This window comes from Coccinella septempunctata, chromosome 5 (assembly GCF_907165205.1).
Source record: "Coccinella septempunctata chromosome 5, icCocSept1.1, whole genome shotgun sequence".
NCBI classification, from domain to species: Eukaryota; Metazoa; Arthropoda; class Insecta; order Coleoptera; family Coccinellidae; genus Coccinella; species Coccinella septempunctata.
In genome coordinates, this window is record NC_058193.1 from 20,922,666 (window position 1) to 20,943,592 (window position 20,927).

Genomic DNA, 20,927 nt, shown 5'->3' on the forward strand with positions numbered 1-20,927 from the left:
AAAACTAAGAAAAAACAATATTATAATGAAATGAAAAGGAAAGATTCCTTTACAGTGCATCCCATCTTGGCTGAGACAGCCAGGTTTCTCGCTTGTTATTTAAGATAGAACCTTGCGGTTTTCACGATCCTTTCCTACTTTTTTGTGAAACTCAAGTTATCCTAATCAGATTTTGCATAACTGTTTCCGTTTATGAGATACAGGGCGATGTTGGAAATTGATACCTTTCGTATCCCTCCTTTATCTCCGAAGTTTTGAGAAATAATGCTGAGCTGAAAACTACGTCTGATACAAAATTTTGCGTAGAATACAGTATCGCCCCCATTTTTTTTCGGGGTATTGTTTTGAAAATACGACACAAACTTATATTTTTTTCAATGGAACACCCTGTACTTTATTACTTCGTTGAGTTCAGAAATGCTGAAAAACACTAAAACATCACATGATGATTTTAGAGAAGAAGAATCAATTAGATGGCAAACAAAGATAATACACTCATTACTGACACGAAAAACAAAACGAGGTAAACAAGGTACTATTATGGTTCGCGTTTCCCCAATAAAATATTGTTTAGTTTAGTTTTTCCAATGAGTACTAGGAATTAGAAGAAATTTTAGTTAATTTATAAGAAATTTATTCATCATAGATGCTATGCTAGGAAATTTTGGATGGCATGGAAACATAAAAAAACTAATAGGGAGTTGTCAGTCAAGAATAGTTTTCAGGAAAGTCACTCCTTGAATAGACTAATTGAAATAATTTGCTTTTTATAAGTTACGATTCTGTTGATGGATTTTAACAAAATAATATATAAATAAAATTTGAATTCAGCGATTCGTAACAGTACCTACCTAATAGCAGCACATAAATAATACAAAAATTCATAATACAAATTAGAAAGAGAAGAAATACCAATAAAATATTTATTGGTATTGATACAAATTTTCAACATTGCATAATATTAGGTTGGGGAAAAAGAAATCCATTATTTTTACGTGAACTTCCAGACTTTATTTAACATGTTTTGCATTGTCCGATTTAGGTCAAATATGCACCATTTTGTTCTATAATTTGTTGCCATTTTAATGGTAGCTTCATTATGCCTCTCTCATAAAAGTCTTGGTCCTTATTAGCGAAAAATTCCAGCAATTGATTTTCACACTCTTCCCTTGATGCCAATTTCTTATCACTAAAAAAGTTTTGCAATGCAAGAAAAAGATGGTAATCGCTTGGTGCGAGGTCCGGACTGTATGGTGGATGCATCAAAAATTCCCAACCAAGCTCCTGGAGTTTCTGACGAGTCACTATAGAAGTGTGTGGCCTGGCGTTGTCCTGATGGAACACGACACCTCTTCTGTTGGCCAATTCTGGCCGTTTCTGGTCAATTGCTCGCTTCAGACGGTCCAGTTGTTGACAATAGATGTCTGAATTTAATGTTTGGCCATATGGAAGCAACTCGTAATAAATGATTCCTTTCCAATCCCACCAAACGCAAAGCAGAACCTTCCTGGCCGTTAGTCCCGGTTTGGCCACCGTCTGAGCTGCTTCACCGCGCTTTGACCACGATCGCTTTCGCATAATGTTGTCGTATGTGACTCATTTCTCATCCCCAGTCACCATCCGCTTAAGAAATGGGCCGATTTCATTACGTTTGGCCAAGGCTTCGCAGATGGAAATTCGATCCATCATGTTTTTTGGTGTTAATTGGTGTGGCACCCAAACATCAAGCTTTTTTTTGAACCCAGCTTTGTGCAAATGGTTTAAAACTGTTTTGTGGTCGATCTTTAACTCCTGGGCGATGCTATGACTACTAACATGCCGGTCCACTTCGATGATTTCAGTGACTTTGTCGACATTTTCGACGACGGGCCTGCCTGTGCGAGGGGCATCCTTAACGTCAAAAATACCCGAACGGAATCGACGAAACCAAAATTGCGCGTAATTAGCTGTTACAGTATCGGGACCATAAACACTATTCACATTTTCAGCCGCCTGACTTGCATTTTCGCCCTTATCAAAGAAAAACTGTAAAATGTACCGAATTTTCTCTTTGTTGACTTCCATCTTTAACGCCGTGTAACTCAGAACTGAATGGACAAAACAAAAAACTGCAAACGAATTCTTTTAGTGCGAACTGTTACCTTGACAACGAGCATAAATTTGAAATTGTTTGATCGATAATTTACGAGATATCGATCACTACAGCCATCTACCGAAAAAATAATGGATTTCTTTTTCCCCAACCTAATATTTTACTAATTGAACTGTTCAAATTGCTGTCCGTTTTGCCTAATACATAATTGACAAACCTTTTCAATACGTGGTATAAAGACTTTATACTTTATAGGTCTTTATACAATGCCTGAGTGCATTTAATATTATAAAAGGGCTGTTTTGTAATTTCTCTGTTGATGCACGAAGTTCTTCGGGACTGTTGTGTCTAAACACAATAACAATTCATAGCGATGACAGCTAGATCAGATTTGTTTTTTTCTCTCCAATGCCTACTTGATTAAACAATGCTTCCATAGTAGTAGCCATAATAACAACGAGGATGTTTGTATCATACATGAAATACTACTCTTAATAATCAAAAGTAATAATCCTCTTATTGAAACTTGGAAAATTCATGGCTCACTAACAAAAAATAATCATTATGTGATGTTTAAGTGTTTTTTAGCATTTCTGAACATCCTACCTATATAATGTTATACATAATTTTGAAGGGAAAAAATGACGAATTCAACGAAGTAATGAAATACAGGGTGTTCCATTGAAAAAAATATAGGTTTGTGACGTATCTTCAAAACCATACCCCGAAAACAAAAATTGAGTACGCCACTGGATTTTACGCAGAATTTCTCAAAAAAAGAAGGACAGAAACGTGAAAACCGCAAAGCTCTATCTTCAATAACAAGCGAGAATCCCTGGCTGTCTCACCCAAAATGGGATGCACTGTACAATTAAAAAAAAAATATGGTACTACAAATGCTAACTAAAAATACCTACACGGTGTTATTGGAAGTCTTAATTTGAAATTTCAATTGTTCTTTCAATTACTACCCCCCCAGAAAATCAGTCTAGGACCGCCCTTGAGTCTCGTCTCGTCTCGAATCTCGTGCGAGTCTGGTAAAGAGGTCCTTTCGTTTGCATAAAAAGTGTAGCACTTTTCTACACTCGATTCGATTTATACCACTGTAGAGGAAGTGTAGTTTATCTACACATAGTAAAAAGGAGATGGAGATGAACTACACCTCCTCTTCACTGGTGTAAATTCAATCAGCAAACGAATACTAAAATCGAGTGTAGAAAAGTGCTACATTTTTTATGCAAACGAAAGGACCTAATGTTTCATATTCTCGTGGTTTATAACGTTTTGTGAAAGAGGAAGATTCAAATCTAATAACGCATACTCTAGATAATCTACGATGTAATTTTTTTCAACTGTATTTGCCCTTGGAAGTATAGTGATCATTCTTTTAAATTTGTTAAATGAACGAGAAAACTCTTATTGAAGTACCAAAATATTCTACCTTCCTCGATGTAAACAAACAAAAATGCATTAATTTTTTATTTACAAAAATTGACACCTGGGGTGTATCGCTTGTTTGGAATTTCTAATGCAGTTTTTCAGAGTGAACGCACAGATGAATGGAATATTTTTGAAATACTTATATCAAGACCACCGTGTTTTACCTAAATATACCTACCCTGAAATTCAATACCAAGAGCGTTCCTGTTGGTATGTTTATTATAATAGAATGAAGAATTTCTACTTTCGATCATCATTATAAAATTTTCGAAAAAAAAAACCTTTTTTATCGTGCTTTTGAAATCTTGTATGGGAAAAAAATATAAAATGTGATATGATTACGAAGAAATTATTCCAAAGTTTTCAAATTCGGAAGCAAAACTCTTTATTGACCAAAATATTCACGAGATATACAAAATAGATGAGCGGCTAAATTGGTCTATGAATATTATTATTAGAACTATTAGATCTTCACTGGTTAGTGTTCTTTCAAATATTGTCCCGCTCATATTCTTGGAATATTCCTTCCTTACCGAATTGTCACTTGAATAATAATATATTTCAGACGACATGATTCCCAGATTGGAAACTGAAGAAATTTAGTAGGTACAATGTGTGAAATTTTTTTTGATTTGAACGAAAGCGACAAAGTATTTTCAATAAATGACTACTTACTGGTCCTTCGAACGGATTCCTTGGTTTTGATCTTTCCAAGAAATATTGTCTGTTCTGCACCGTTTCGGAAGGACGTTACGTTATAGCATGAGTTTTCTTTTTTCTGAAAATATCTGAATTAGAGTCTGGTCTTGCTGACCTGTTACCCTAGCTGTATTGAGATCAATGTAATCTTCCTGTACACGAAATTGGTCATATGGGGCCTTCTGAAAACCAATTTTTTGATAGAAATCACCCTGTTTAATTCAAACAAATACTGAAGTGAGGATGAATATCCATCATTTGAGAAATTTAATGAACAGGCACAATGTCTTCAATCTCTGTATGAAGTATGTATAGTTTATGTAGAGTCATCCTGTATATATCAGGGAATGAGCTTTATTTCTAGAAGGAAGTTATGGTTTTCACTCAATGTGCAGCAGGGTTTCAGTTTAACGGGACGATATGGGTACATTTTTAAGTATTGTAAAATAAAAATTTTTTTGTGAAAAAATGCTCTAACAGGTCAAGTTTCATTTTCAATTATGCAATTTTTTATGTATACTTAGGGAGTTCGACATTCACCCTCTACGTGGGGTGACAAAAAATAGAAAGATCTTTTGTTGCTGAGAATGATTTGATTTTTGGGTTCTCATCAACACTATAATCAACACATTTTATTAATGAAATGGTTGAACTAGAAACTGAATTTGAGCTTTTTCTTTCTATGTATATTTGGAGGTGAATAACATATATGTACTTCAAGAGTGATGTTTTTGAAGTGTTATCGAGAACATGCCTTCCTTGTAATTAATGAATTAACTGAAATAAAAATCACAATTACAAAATTAAATGAACATGTAATGAATACTCCCCTTATTCAATACAGATTGAGCACCACTAGTGACTTGACATAGTCTCATAAAATAAACAATATAAGATGAGTGTACCTTGGCAGAGCTTCGTGGGGTATTTTTCCAAGTTCTTGAATTATACGAGCCAACGTATACTAGGATGTATTATTGATATCTAGTTAGCCTAGTCCAGTTCCATGCATAGTAAAATATTGCCTTACCATAGCAACGAACAATAACTCATAAGAAGTATCAGTGCAAAAAATTCGTGATTTAGGGTTTGAATTACTAGAACACCCTCCTTATTCACCAGATTTGTCTCCATCCGACTATCACCTCTTTCATCAACTGAAAAAAAGTTTAAAAAGTCGTGAATTTTCTTCCAACGAGGAGGTAATAAAAGTTGTGGAGGTCTGGTTTGCAGAGCAAGAAGAAACATTTTTTTTGAAAGGTCTAGAGATGTTGCAGGTTCGCTGTAATGAATGCATCCGATTAAGAGGAGAATATGTTGATTAATAAAATCTTTTGACATTGTAATTTTGTTTGGTTCTATAGTAGGCTGAGAATTTTTCAATATATCCTGGTACATTGGAGGAATTGACTTTTGTATGTATTCCCATAACAAAATCTAGTTCTGTTAAGGGGAAGTAATACCTCAAGAATCTCCATTCAAAAACGGCATTCACTAGATATTTATTTACGCTTTCAATTTTGTACGTGAAGCCTTGATTTTTTTTATTGAAGTTAAGGACGTCTTGATGTCACCCCGTCTCTTTTTTTCGTAATTTAGTTGGTTTTTTATGAGGAAAAAAAAGATAAAACTTTTTTTCACAATCATTTTTCGACGGTTTTTCATCATATTTCGATAAGAATATCGGCAAGGTGACATCGGCAACTCAATTTTTAATATATTGCCAAAATTTTCATTGATCACAATGATACATACCAAACTTACGCTGATATTCAGGAATCACTGAAAATTGTTCATTCATCATTCATATTAGGAATCTAATATTACCTCTAGCGTGGTTATTTCTATTTTTCCACTGTATCACTTTGTAATTCAGGATATGCTCAAAGATGTGGCACATTTCCGTAATTGGGGTAGCATCCGAAAAGCAACGAATATCGATCGTCTTGATCCCGAATCGTATGTACTACTTCCCCTTAAATTATGTGATCGAAAAGGACACTCGACGTTTCCTTTTCTACCACTCCATCCACTAGGGTATAATTGAGAAATTTCATGAAAAAATTAAAATTCGAATTCAATGAATTCAACTATTTCTCCCCTATAATAAGAAAGCAACAAAACGTCTATCCATTTCTAAAACAAAAAGTTTGGGTTGTCTTTTAAAAAACTCAGCTATACTCTACCCTTATTTGAGGTTGCACAAACCTTTCAGTTATACCTACATGAAAGTTGGGTAATTTGAAATGAAATTCGAACTACTCGAGGATTTCTCTACAGAATAGTAAGTATATAATGAAGATATGATTTTTTTGCCTTACTTTTTACTTAGTGTGTATTTGCTTCATTTTATCAAAAGAAACAATACAATTTATTATATTTATGACTCAAACTAATGTTTGAGTATTGCCTTCGTAAATTCTCATACTCATGACAAGGTCCCTTAAGTGAAGCAGAATTATGAAAATGAATTCATATAAAATTCTGAAACTTTCCGCGAAACAAAATAGACAAATTGCATAGCTACCTGTTAAAATTTCAATTCGACTTCTTCATTATGCATTCCTCATACTCATCGGATAAAAGTGCAATGAACATGTCAGCAGAACAGAAGGATGAATTGCATCCCGAGGCACTCCCAAGAGTGCGATTTTTTCCGTTACAACATTTTGTCTAATTTTAATTTTCTTGATAAACGAATATTCTTCCACGGAGGATGATTTATTTTGACAACCGTTAGTTGCATAGATTATTATCCTCCGTGGGAGAATAAATAGTTGAAAAATATTCAGTTGAGTTCGAAAAACAAGAACGTGCACTGAACAATGAAGAGTCGTATTTTAGTTCACGTGAAAAATGACTAATTATCAATGGAGCGCTCTTTATCTTAATCATATTCTATTTGAAATCTGCATGACTTATTATGGCAGGAAATAAGCAAGAAAATTGTGCTTGTTGTTGGAAGAAGTTCACAATGGATAATGGAATTTGTTAATTGGGAATAACTGTGGGTACTTCAGTAGTTCTTAATCCTACGTTGATAACAGAGTTGGATTCTTGTGTCCTGAATAGGAACTGACCAGTCATCATCATTACACAAACTGAATTGTTGTAAATTCTCCGGAGAACGAATTAAATAAACGTTATCTACCTATCGGGTTTTTGTGAGGTTGATGTTTCGTTACAGTAGGATATTGTGTTGATGAGTCTGAAATTTCCATAAGAATTAGTGATTTCTAGTAATGTTACTTCAATTTTTTTGTAAACATTGGCAATTCCTTTTCCACAGATTCTATTCATCCATTGTTTTATGAAAATATTTGGGTGCTGCAACTTCTAATTCACATGTTTTCGCCGATTGAAATAATTGTCTGTTTTTAAATAACTTATATCTCATAATATCATCAGTTGCGGCAGTTTTGATATTGAGATTAACGACTTTGTAGGAGAGTGGGGCGAAACTAAAACAGTTAATTACAAAAGGAGCGTTTCTGCGCCATTTAAATCCAAAATGGATTTCGATTTAATTCCCTGAATTCTTGGTGTTTGTTATGTTTTGACCTCCCCAGAAAATTATACATGGGCATAATGAAATCGTATGATTACTTTTTCAGAAATAGGATATCAAAGATGAAAGGTGCAGCTATCGGCTCACAATTTTTAACACTTTCGAGACATAACAGAACGCCTATTATTATGACTTTAGCCTTGCGGCTTTCACACTCCTCTCCAGAGGAAAATTCACTTATCCCAGATATCTCAGATATCAAAAGGATTAAGCTCTGTTGCAGCCCTTTCCAGGTTTTCGGGCTCGTAGTGGTGGTCGGGTCCGGGTCGCTCCTCGCCTCCCTGCTGTCGGCTGGACTCCTGCTTCACCCGCACTTCCTGTCGGAGCAGACGGTGTTCCTCTGCATTCCCCATGTACTTGCGTACAGTTCTCGCCGTTCCGAGCAGTACCGTCTTCTCCATGACTCTATAGATATTTTCGTCCAACTGAAGTTTCCTCAAGTTCTCTAGTAGTTTCTTCGGTATCAGGCCTGTAGATGAAATGACTATAGGGATGGTCTTGATATCTTTCAGCTTCCACTGTCTTCTGGTTTCTTCCTCGAGATCTCTGTATTTTGAAATTTTTTCAGTGTTCCCATCTAGAAGATTGTTATTATTTGGAATTGCCACGTCGATGAATAGTGCTCTGTCCTCATCCTTATTGAGCAATATGAGGTCTGGTCTATTGTGAGTTATTTTCCGGTCTGTGAGAACCGTGCGATCCCAGTAGAGCTTGTGATGTTCATTTTCCAACACAATTGTAATAAGGAACCTTTTTTGAACTCAGAAGTTGGTGTTTTAGTGCCAATTCTTGGTGAAGAATCTTGGCAACAGCATCATGTCTATTTTTATACTCCGTATCCGCGAACTTCTGACATCCCCCGGTGATGTGCTGGATAGTTTCATGTGTCGCACAGCCATAACGACAGCTATCGTCCGCCACTGAGGCATCCTTGGCGATATATTTCATGTAATTTCTTGTTGGAATCACCTGATCCTGGATGGCGAGCATGAAGCCCTCTGTCTCAGGAAACAACCTTCCGGAAGTCAACCAGTAGTTCGACGCAGATATGTCGACGTAATCATGGTTGACCTCGTTCTGGTGCCTTCCATGCAAAGGTTTCTGCATTTTACTTTCTGCAGAGTGTTCGACGGTTTCCAAGTGATTCGGTTGTAGCTTTAACGGCGTAGAACTATCAGCAACACAAACTACTCGATGGAGTTCTGACGAAGCAGCCTTACTCAGGAAATATTTTCGGAGTCCTTCAATTTCCTGGGACATACGGTTGGACAGATCAACAATTCCTCTACCCCCAAGATGTCGTGGCAGCTCTGTCCATTCTATTGAGCTTTTGGGGTGATGTTTATTGTGTTTAGTCAGCATCGTCCTTATTTTTCTCTGTAAAGCTGCTAAATCGGTGGTCGTCCAAGAGATTATACCGAATGAATAGCTCAGCGCCGAGCAAGCGTAGGTGTTAATCGCTTTTATCAGATTCTTGCTGTTAAGACCAGTTCTCATTATCCTTCTCAATCTTCGGGTGAACTCCCCCGTTAATTCTTTCTTCATCTGGCTCTGATTGATTTTTCTTGCCTGTTTTATGCCTAGGTACTTGTATGTGTCTCCTACCTCTAATGCTTGAATTTATTGCTTTATTATTTTCATTATTATATATATGTAAATATTTTTAATACTTTGATATATTAATAGCAATAATTTATTTATTGATTCCTTGATACATTTACAATGTATAGGACAGTTCGAATGAAAAATAAGAAAAATTAATTTTCTTTTTTCTTACTATACGATAACATTCATCGAAAATCCTGTTGGTAGTAACTGTTTGCATGCGTTCACCAAAAATAAAATTTTGAAATGCCACCACAGTTTTGAATCTCCCAATAGAAGGAAATTCTTTGTCATCTTCTTCATGAACAAACTTTCTGATTGTGCACATATTCATCTAAAATATAACTCGTTTATATTTTATGTATAAATTCAATTACATAGAATATGTCGGCTACAGTCTGATATCTTGTAGATATTAGAATACCAGGGTTACCTACTATTTGGATGAGCGGACCTGAATTCTAAATAGCACTTCCTGAAACCCTGTCTTCCCTCTTTTTCAATCGCTGTGGCATTTTTGTAATATTAATTAATATTAGTTGTGGCAACGTATGGAGTGAAAAGATGCTATCAACCCCGAACCCAAGACTTCCCAAGAGGAAATATTACGCTCATTACCGATAAAAATGAGATAATCAACACTTAGGCGCAATATTTCTACCGGCTGCTAAATGTTGAACAAGATGACATTACATCAGATACAAGGATAGAAACAGCTGAGATAATGGACAACCAACCTATTCTGAATTAGAGTACGCGATTAAGAAACTGTAGACCAATAAGGTCCTAGGAGATGATGGTGCAGAGATCCTCTATCGAGCCATACATCGGCTGGTGGTGAAGATATGGATGACAGAGAGCATCCCGGACGACTTGAGAGAGGGGATTATGGTCCCAATACACAATCAAGGATATAGGATGGTGTGTGACAACTACAGAGGTATTACCATAGAACTATAAAGATAGCAACTTACACCAACTATTTGTGGACTTCAGGTAGGCCTACGACAGTGTCGGGAGAGTACAACTTTGGGGAGACTATGAAAGAGTTGGGTTGTCCAAAAAAGTTGATCAGAATGATACAAGCATGCAAGATAAGAGTCGGGAGGGACCACTCGTCTACATTAGAAATCAGCAATGGTCTGAAGCAAGAAGATGCCCTTTCACCACTTATACTCAACATTGCCTTGGAGTGAGTCATGAGAAAAACCGACATTCATGAGTGTCGAAGCCTGTTCTCAAACAATGGCCTAAAAGTGCTTCTTGCTTTTGCGGTGATGTGGACATAGTTAGCAATAGTACAATAGATATCAAAGGTACCTTCATCTCATTTGAAATCAAAGCACGCACCATATATGGTACTAAGAGTCAACGAAGATAAAACGAAATATGTACATAACAAGGAATCAAGGGAATAGAGATCGACTAGGGCAAAATATCACAATTGCTGAGTACAACTCTGAAAGGGTCAGAAGTTCCAAATATCTGAAGGCTGAGAAGAGATCAACTGTCCAGACAGATCTCTAGTCCAGACATCTGACGTGGGCGACCAAAATCTCCATATATCAGATCACAATCAGACCGGCAGTAGTGTATGCCTGTGAGACGTGGACGTTGAGGGTGGCAAATGAAGAACGGTTACGGATCTTTGAGCGGAAAGTACTCCGAAAAGTATATGATCCAGCAGATCGCTGGAGAGTTTGCACCAACAGAGAACTGGAGAAACTTTACGAGAGCTCCAACATCGTTAGAGAGATCAAGTCTAGAAGACTACAGTGGGCCGGACATGTGCGACGACTCCTGAATGAAAGGTTGACCAAACTGGCTTTTGAGGAATTGAGGAGGCCCCCAAAGGAAAGCGACCACTGAGCCGTCCACGCCTTCGATGGAGAAGCAATATCAACAAGGACATCCGAGATGTGGACATCGATCGGGTGGAAGTTATGTTAGATCGAACGCAATGGAGATGTGCAGTTTTGTGGACAAAGGCCCACCCAAGGTTGTGAGCCACGGAGTAGTAGTAACGGTGTTATGTTATTGACGACATTTCATGAGTGCCAACTTTAATCCGTTCTAGTTGCAAAAACTTGAGACAAGTTTTTCATGGTCAACCGAGTGCTAAAATAATAGTGAATAGAGTATATTTCGTAAATACGACCACAGGTAACAGAAACAAGTTTGTGTTATCTATGAATAACAAGTCCACGATGATTGTAGAATATCACCTTTTCAGAGTTGTGACAACCTGTCACATTTCACCTGGGTTCAGAAAATCATGAACCAGCCAAAACAATAATTCGAGATTTCCAAATGAGATGTTAATACAGAAAAAAACGATGCTAGGCTAGTGAACTTGAAATACTGAAACCTATAAGAAAATAATACCAATAGGAACATAAAACCTATCGGTATAGAATCTATTTTGTTTTTTATCACTGCGTTTCCAGATCCAGAGCTCCAATGAACTCCAGTATCTGGGGAGACTTCGAGGAGGTTAGGTCCTTGTTCCTCTTAATATTTTCTCGTCCAAGGCATTCTCTGCGTTGACTCACAATGGCGAAGTACTCTGTGATCAGGTGAACAGAAATTTCCCCTTTTTCCCCACAGAATCTACATTCGTCAGTTTCCTGTTAACCCATTTTCATTATATGCTTTCTCAGGCAATAATCCTGTAAAAGCCAGTGGGCAGTGGCTTTTACTCACAGAGATCCAAAGTCTTTTTGGATCTTACAGTTTTAAAATGTTTTAAAATTCTTGCTGTAGTTATTCATTCCTGGAAAATTTTTGAGTGATTCTCTTTCGGTATCCTCCTTCTCCAAAAATTCTTACCATTTTCCAAATTTTCCAAAATATTTCCATACCACAGAAAGGTTCTGGGTCAGTTAATGGTGTTTGGGTTCCTTTTCTAGAAACTGGAAAGTATGTTGGCCTCTTTGTTTCTTTTGATCTTCGAGTGACCAGGAACCCAGACATTTTGCTGTTCTTGCTATACGATAACATTCATCGAAATTTATGTTGGTAGTAACTTTTCGCATTCTTTCACCAAAAATATAATTTTGAAATGCCACCACATTTTTGGATCTCCCAATAGAAAGAAATTCTTTGTCATCTTCTTCATGAACAAACTTTCTGATTGTGGAAACATTCAGCTAAAATATAACTCGTTTATATTTAATATATAAATTCAATTACATCGAATGTGTCCTCTACCGTCTGATATATTGTAGATATTAAAATATCAGGGTTACCTACTTTTTGAATGAGCGGACCTGAATTCTAAATAACACTTCCTGAAACCCTGTCTTCTATCCAGAGTCTGTCCAGACATCTTGCTGTTCTTGCCAATTTCGTTCAGTTTTCTTCTGACAAAAGAATTATACCCAAACGAAAGCATGATGTATTAGTGTATAAATAAATAGACAATAAATGACAAATATTGTGCTGAGGAAGAGTGTTCACGTCGAGGTAGCGGCCTAGTCAGCTCTACAAATATCTTGGAGATAACATTTTCATTGGTAGAGGCATTAACAGGAAATTCAGAGAGTAGAAATTAATTTGAGCAGTCTTAGGAAAAGTTAAAAATGTATAATGTATTCATGTCTAATGTCCCAATTTGCCTGAGGAAAACAGTGTACGAACAATGTGTTCTGTCGTATTAACGTATGACGCTGAAACATTATCATATTAACGAAAGGAAAATGGAGCAGGCTATATTGGATCTGTTCCTCAGAAATAGAGTACCAAATACAAGGTTGGTAGATGAGGTGGAAAAAAAGCAATTGAGAAAAATAGTGGAGCTGGACGTGGTCGAGTCACACATTTTGAAGGTTTTGCAATTTCAAGTATGAATATGCAAAAAAAAATTCGTTGGAAATGATGGACCTTCTTGTCTAGATTTCGATGAAACCCGTAGGTATCCAATCACTCTTTTGACAATTGTCAATGATTCATTGGAGTATGTTCTTCAAATTTCAAAACTGGCACCTCCCCATGATAATGATTATACATTGCCGTGACCAGCATTCGAACATGGGTTACTACGGCCACAACGTAGGGTCCTAACCACTAGACGATCACGGCTATGTGGGCCATGAAAACCATCGACTACCAATGCATTTTCCCATACCACTACACGTTGTTGAAGACGTAAAATGATCCAAATGGATCATGGATGTTTTTCCATAAAACATCATAACAGATCGATTTGTATTTGGAGAGGAAATTTTGTATTTGCAAATTCCCCAAGAATCCTTAATGCAATGGAGGGTCGAGTCACACATTTTAAAGGTTTTGCAATTTCAAGTATGAATATGCTGAAAAAAACTCGTTGGAAATGATGGTCCTTCTTGTCTAGATTTCGATGAAACCCGTAGGTATCCAATCACTCTTTTGACAATTGTCAATGATTTATTGGACTATGTTCTTCAAATTTCAAAACTGGCACCTCCCCATGATAATGATTATACATTGCCGTGACCAGCATTCGAACATGGGTTACTACGGCCACAACGTAGGGTCCTAACCACTAGACGATCACGGCTATGTGGGCCATGAAAACCATCGAGTACCAATGCATTTTCCCATACCACTACACGTTGTTGACCACGTAAAATGATCCAAATGGATCATGGATGTTTTTCCATAAAACATCATAACAGATCGATTTGTATTTGGAGGGGAAATTTTGTATTTGCAAATTCCCCAAGAATCCTTAATGCAATGGAGGGTCGACTCACACATTTTAAAGGTTTTGCAAATTCAAGTATGAATATGCTAAAAAAAACTCGTTGGAAATGATGGTCCTTCTTGTCTAGATTTCGATGAAACCCGTAGGTATCATATCAATCTTTTGACAATTGTCAATGAGATATTGGACTATGTTCTTCAAATTAAAAAACTGGCACCTCCCAATGATAATGCTTATACATTGCCGTGACCAGGATTCGAACCTGGGTTACTACGGCCACAACGTAGGGTCCTAACCACTAGACGATCACGGCTATGGAGGCCATGAAAACCATCGACTACCAATGCATTTTCCCATACCACTACACGTTGTTGACCACGTAAAATGATCCAAATGGATCATGGATGTTTTTCCATAAAACATCATAATAGATCGATTTGTATTTGGAGGGGAAATTTTGTATTTGCAAATTCCCCAAGAATCCTTAATGCAATGGAGGGTCGAGTCACACATTTTAAAGGTTTTGCAATTTCAAGTATGAATATGCTGAAAAAAACTCGTTGGAAATGATGGTCCTTCTTTTCTAGATTTCGATGAAACCCGTAGGTATCCATTCACTCTTTTGACAATTGTCAATTTCAAGTATGAATATGCTGAAAAAAACTCGTTGGAAATGATGGTCCTTCTTGTCTAGATTTCGATGAAACCCGTAGGTATCCAATCACTCTTTTGACAATTGTCAATGATTTATTGGACTATGTTCTTCAAATTTCAAAACTGGCACCTCCCCATGATAATGATTATACATTGCCGTGACCAGCATTCGAACATGGGTTACTACGGCCACAACGTAGGGTCCTAACCACTAGACGATCACGGCTATGTGGGCCATGAAAACCATCGAGTACCAATGCATTTTCCCATACCACTACACGTTGTTGACCACGTAAAATGATCCAAATGGATCATGGATGTTTTTCCATAAAACATCATAATAGATCGATTTGTATTTGGAGGGGAAATTTTGTATTTGCAAATTCCCCAAGAATCCTTAATGCAATGGAGGGTCGAGTCACACATTTTAAAGGTTTTGCAATTTCAAGTATGAATATGCTGAAAAAAACTCGTTGGAAATGATGGTCCTTCTTGTCTAGATTTCGATGAAACCCGTAGGTATCCAATCACTCTTTTGACAATTGTCAATGATTTATTGGACTATGTTCTTCAAATTTAAAAACTGGCACCTCCCCATGATAATGATTATACATTGCCGTGACCAGCATTCGAACATGGGTTACTACGGCCACAACGTAGGGTCCTAACCACTAGACGATCACGGCTATGTGGGCCATGAAAACCATCGACTACCAATGCATTTTCCCATACCACTACACGTTGTTGACCACGTAAAATGATCCAAATGGATCATGGATGTTTTTCCATAAAACATCATAACAGATCGATTTGTATTTGGAGGGGAAATTTTGTATTTGCAAATTCCCCAAGAATGCTTAATGCAATGGAGGGTCGAGTCACACATTTTAAAGGTTTTGCAATTTCAAGTATTGTTAAAAAATCGAGGGTGTTATGATTTTTAATTAAAGAGTAGTGGACTGTATGAAAAGATAATTGAGTTGGAGATGGTATAAAAACATTTATTAAGTATCATTCACAACCATAAAATGAATATGTCACCTGCATGAAGCTAATACAGTAAAAAGCAACTAATATTAACCACATCTATAAACTCAGAGAGACAATATCCAATTAAAAACAAGAGATGGTCCAGAGCAGTTCAAATGAGAAGTCACTTGATGTCAGACTTAGACGTTGAGGAGTTCAATAAATTCAATATCAACACGACGGTTACACAGTGATAGGGCAATCAATTGAAAATTGATTGCGAGAGCCTCCTTTTTCTATCAGAAAACGCGAAGGTTAGAATATTGAATTTTAAAGAGAAGACGCGAGAGTACAGAGAAATAGGCCCGAGGTGAAACTGCAATGTCTAAGTCTGATCATCAACGAGAAATCGATACATTAAATTTGAGTTGATCAATAATGTTAATGTAAGTATGAGCAGAACAAGAGTAGCACAAGTTAAATGAGAAGCACAGAATTAATGAATTTGAGAAGCACTAGAATATTAAAAATAATATGAAAAGGGCAATAAATTCTAATTAAATGAGAAGTTCGATAATAATTAATTAAATGAAAAGGACAATCATAATTAATATGACAAGAACATAGTATAATTCATATACATTGAGATGATCTTGAAGAGTGCAAAAATTTATCAATGAATTCAGCATTTACAGAGACGAACTGCTTACAAGTAAGCAGTTCGTGGCAATAAATTTTAATCAAATGAGAAGTTCGATAATAATTAATTAAATGAAAAGGACAATCATAATTAATATGAGAAGAACATAGTATAATTCATATACATTGAGATGATCTTGAAGGGTGCAAAAATTTATCAATGAATTCAGCATTTACAGAGACGAACTGCTTACAAGTAAGCACGATTAGAACGTTCATCAGAAAAATAGAAGAAACAATTGATAAATTAAGAGAAGTCATGAGAGTACTGAGTTGAATAAATCTCTAATCGTAGATTTTGAGATGTGCTGAAGGCTGAGAAAACTAACATGCATGTTGAGTCCGATGAATGAATATAATAGTGGAGAAACAATGAGAGTACATATTATAAAGAGTAGACCATACCAAGTGAGTAGACATGAGTGTTCAAGCAGACTTTCCAGGGTGGAGCCTAGGTCGAGGTGTATCGAGCAATGTCATTGATCGTTTAACTAACGTTGAGGTGTTCATATCCTGTTCTGAGAAAAACAGCTACATCCAGGGTCCACCCTGGAGAATATGAGGATTCAGTCATCTGAAACTCAACACCATGAATTAGTTATAGGTATAACGAGGTGATCATAAGAGTTGTTATAAAAATGATTAAAATGATTCTAATAATTAAGAGAAGACAATGAATCAGATATCAATTTTATAGAGATGAACTTGAGAAGTTTCAATCCTGGTGCTACATACCCATTTTCATGTGAGAAGATCTAGAGAAGTCTGAAAATCTATATAAATTATGAAATATGATAAAATATATAGTTTTGAGAAGACAATAGTTCGATTTGAGTTGAGAAGACATTTCAATTGAGCAGTGCTCGCAAGGATTCGGAATCTATTTCTAGATTCTGAATCTCTTGCACGTGGACTTAATTTCTTCAGAGTGAAATGGTCATGAAAATGGTGTAATTTATAATTTTGAGCAGTCTGAGAGTACGTTACCTTATGAGAAGAACAATTTAGCACCAGGATTGTGCGAGAAGACTTAAAAATTGAGAACAACTAAAAGAGGTGAACTTGAAATGAGGTGTTACAAAATCACATTGATAGCAGCGCGAAGTTAATTCTACGGAGCTAACAAAGAGAGTCTTAAGAAAAATATGTAAATGTGTGGTTTTTCACTTCTGAAAAACACCGAAAAGTGGGGCCGCTGCGTCGTTCAACCAGCGCACCGCAGAATCGTGGTACCATACGTGGCCACCGGAGCTGGTCAGGAGCGTAGACTAGAGAGAGGTCGGAGGGGGGCTTCGCTCAATTTTTAACAAGTATGAATATGCTAAAAAAAACTCGTTGGTAATGATGTGCCTTCTTGTCTAGATTTCGATGAAACCCGTAGGTATCCAATCACTCTTTTGACAATTGTCAATGATTTATTGGACTATGTATGTTCTTCAAATTTAAAAACTGGCACCTCCCCATGATAATGATTATACATTGCCGTGACCAGCATTCGAACATGGGTTACTACGGCCACAACGTAGGGTCCTAACCACTAGACGATCACGGCTATGTGGGCCATGAAAACCATCGACTACCAATGCATTTTCCCATACCACTACACGTTGTTGACCACGTAAAATGATCCAAATGGATCATGGATGTTTTTCCATAAAACATCATAACAGATCGATTTGTATTTGGACGTAAATTTTCTATTTGCAAATTCCCCAAGAATCCTTACTGCAATGGAGGGTCGACACACACATTTTAAAGGTTTTGCAATTTCAAGTATGAATATGCTATAAAAAACTCGTTGGAAATGATGGTCCTTCTTGTCTAGATTTCGATGAAACCCGTAGGTATCCAATCACTCTTTTGACAATTGTCAATGATTTATTGGATTATGTTCTTCAAATTTAAAAACTGGCACCTCCCCATGATAATGATTATACATTGCCGTGACCAGCATTCGAACATGGGTTACTACGGCCACAACGTAGGGTCCTAACCACTAGACGATCACGGCTATGTGGGCCATGAAAACCATCGACTACCAATGCATTTTCCCATACCACTACACGTTGTTGACCACGTAAAATGATCCAAATGGATCATGGATGTTTTTCCATAAAACATCATAACAGATCGATTTGTATTTGGAGGGGAAATTTTGTATTTGCAAATTCCCCAAGAATGCTTAATGCAATGGAGGGTCGAGTCACACATTTTAAAGGTTTTGCAATTTCAAGTATGAATATGCTAGAAAAAACTCGTTGGAAATGATGGTCCTTCTTGTCTAGATTTCGATGAAACCCGTAGGTATCCAATCACTCTTTTGACAATTGTCAATGATTTATTGGACTATGTTCTTCAAATTTCAAAACTGGCACCTCCCCATGATAATGATTATACATTGCCGTGACCAGCATTCGAACATGGGTTACTACGGCCACAGCGTAGGGTCCTAACCACTAGACGATCACTCTTTTGACAATTGTCAATGATTTATTGGACTATGTTCTTCAAATTTAAAAACTGGCACCTCCCCATGATAATGATTATACATTGCCGTGACCAGCATTCGAACATGGGTTACTACGGCCACAACGTAGGGTCCTAACCACTAGACGATCACGGCTATGTCGGCCATGAAAACCATCGACTACCAATGCATTTTCCCATACCACTACACGTTGTTGACCACGTAAAATGATCCAAATGGATCATGGATGTTTTTCCATAAAACATCATAACAGATCGATTTGTATTTGGAGGGAAATTTTCTATTTGCAAATTCCCCAAGAATCCTTAATGCAATGGAGGGTCGAGTCACACATTTTAAAGGTTTTGCAATTTCAAGTATGAATATGCTAAAAAAAACTCGTTGGAAATGATGGTCCTTCTTGTCTAGATTTCGATGAAACCCGTAGGTATCCAATCAATCTTTTGACAATTGTCAATGAGATATTGAACTATGTTCTTCAAATTAAAAAACTGGCACCTCCCAATGATAATGCTCATGCATTGCCGTGACCAGGATTCGAACCTGGGTTACTACGGCCACAACGTAGGGTCCTAACCACTAGACGATCACGGCTATGGAGGCCATGAAAACCATCGACTACCAATGCATTTTCCCACACCACTACACGCTGCAGCCCACGTAAAATGATCCAAATGGATCATGGATGTTTTTCCATCAAACATCAAAACAAATGGATTTTTATTTGGAGGGAAATTTTCTATTTGCAAATTCCCCAAGAATCCTTAATGCAATGGAGGGTCGACTCACACATTTTAAAGGTTTTGCAATTTCAAGTATGAATATGCTATAAAAAACTCGTTGGAAATTATGGTCCTTCTTGTCTAGATTTCTATGAAACCCGTAGGTATCCAATCAATCTTTTGACAATTGTCAATGAGATATTGGACTATGTATGTTCTTCAAATTAAAAAACTGGCACCTCCCCATGGCAATGCTCATACATTGCCGTGACCAGGATTCGAACCTGGGTTACTACGGCCACAACGTAGGGTCCTAACCACTAGACGATCACGGCTGTGAGGCCACGAAACCCACTGACTTTCACTGCGTTGTTCCAGCCAACTTCACGTTGTTGCCCACATAAAATGATTCATATGGATACTTCTGAGTATGTTTTTTCCATAAAACATCATAACAGATCGATTTGTATTTGGAGGAGAAATTTTCTATTTGCAAATTCCCCAAGAATCCTTAATTCCATGGAGGGTCGTGGCACACACTTTTAAGGTTTCGCAATTTCAAGTATGAATATCTATGCCAAAAAAACTAGTTGGAAGTAATGACTTCTTCTTGGCTTATAGATTTCCATGGAACCCGTAAGTATCAGATCATTGCTTTGTATCCAATTATTGCTTTGATTGTTATCAATGATTTATTGGACTATGTTCTTCAAATTAAAAAACTGGCACCTCCCCATGATAATGCTTATACATTGCCGTGACCAGGATTCGAACCTGGGTTACTACGGCCACAACGTAGGGTCCTAACCACTAGACGATCACGGCTATGGAGGCCATGGAAACCATCGACTACCAATGCATTTTCCCATCCCACTACACGTTGTTGCCCACGTTAAATGATCCGAATGGATACTTCTGTGTATGATTTTCCATAAAACAACATAACAGATCGATTTGTATTTGCAGGGTAATTTTTTATTTGCAAATTCCCCAAGAATCCTTAATTCCATGGAGGATCGTGTCACACACTTTTAAGGTTTCGCAATTTCAATTATGAATATGTCAAAAAAACTAGTTGGAAGTAATGACTCTTCTTGGCTTATAGATTTCCATGGAACCCGTAAGTATCAGATCATTGCTTTGATTGTCATCAATGATTTATTGGACTTTGTTCTTTGAATAAAAAAACTGGCACCTCTTCATGATAATGCTTATACATTGCCGTGACCAGGATTCGAACCTGGGTTACTACGGCCACAACGTAGGGTCCTAACCACTAGACGATCACGGCTATGGAGGCCATG

The 20,927-nt window shown here is 37.0% G+C and overlaps 1 protein-coding gene and 5 non-coding genes across 6 annotated transcripts; all 6 read right to left on the reverse strand.

Moving 5' to 3' along the window:
* Positions 1 to 1,596: 1,596 nt before the first annotated feature.
* LOC123314090 (histone-lysine N-methyltransferase SETMAR-like) lies at positions 1,597 to 2,064 on the reverse strand. Its single transcript, XM_044899203.1, has one exon. The coding sequence runs from the start codon at positions 2,062 to 2,064 to the stop codon at positions 1,597 to 1,599; it is 468 nt and encodes a 155-aa protein (XP_044755138.1).
* A 12,268-nt stretch (positions 2,065 to 14,332) lies between these two features.
* Trnah-gug lies at positions 14,333 to 14,404 on the reverse strand. Its single transcript has one exon. It is a non-coding gene; the product is annotated as a tRNA-His (tRNA).
* A 5,019-nt stretch (positions 14,405 to 19,423) lies between these two features.
* Trnah-gug lies at positions 19,424 to 19,495 on the reverse strand. The gene has a single exon. It is a non-coding gene; the product is annotated as a tRNA-His (tRNA).
* A 391-nt stretch (positions 19,496 to 19,886) lies between these two features.
* On the reverse strand, positions 19,887 to 19,958 carry Trnah-gug. Its single transcript has one exon. It is a non-coding gene; the product is annotated as a tRNA-His (tRNA).
* Positions 19,959 to 20,376: 418 nt separating this feature from the next.
* On the reverse strand, positions 20,377 to 20,448 carry Trnah-gug. The gene has a single exon. It is a non-coding gene; the product is annotated as a tRNA-His (tRNA).
* Positions 20,449 to 20,842: 394 nt separating this feature from the next.
* On the reverse strand, positions 20,843 to 20,914 carry Trnah-gug. Its single transcript has one exon. It is a non-coding gene; the product is annotated as a tRNA-His (tRNA).
* Positions 20,915 to 20,927: the final 13 nt, after the last annotated feature.

Coding starts and splice junctions, on each gene's coding strand:
- LOC123314090 (XM_044899203.1), bottom strand. CDS start 2,064: ATGGAAGTCAACAAAGAGAAAATTCGGTACATTTTACAGTTTTTCTTT.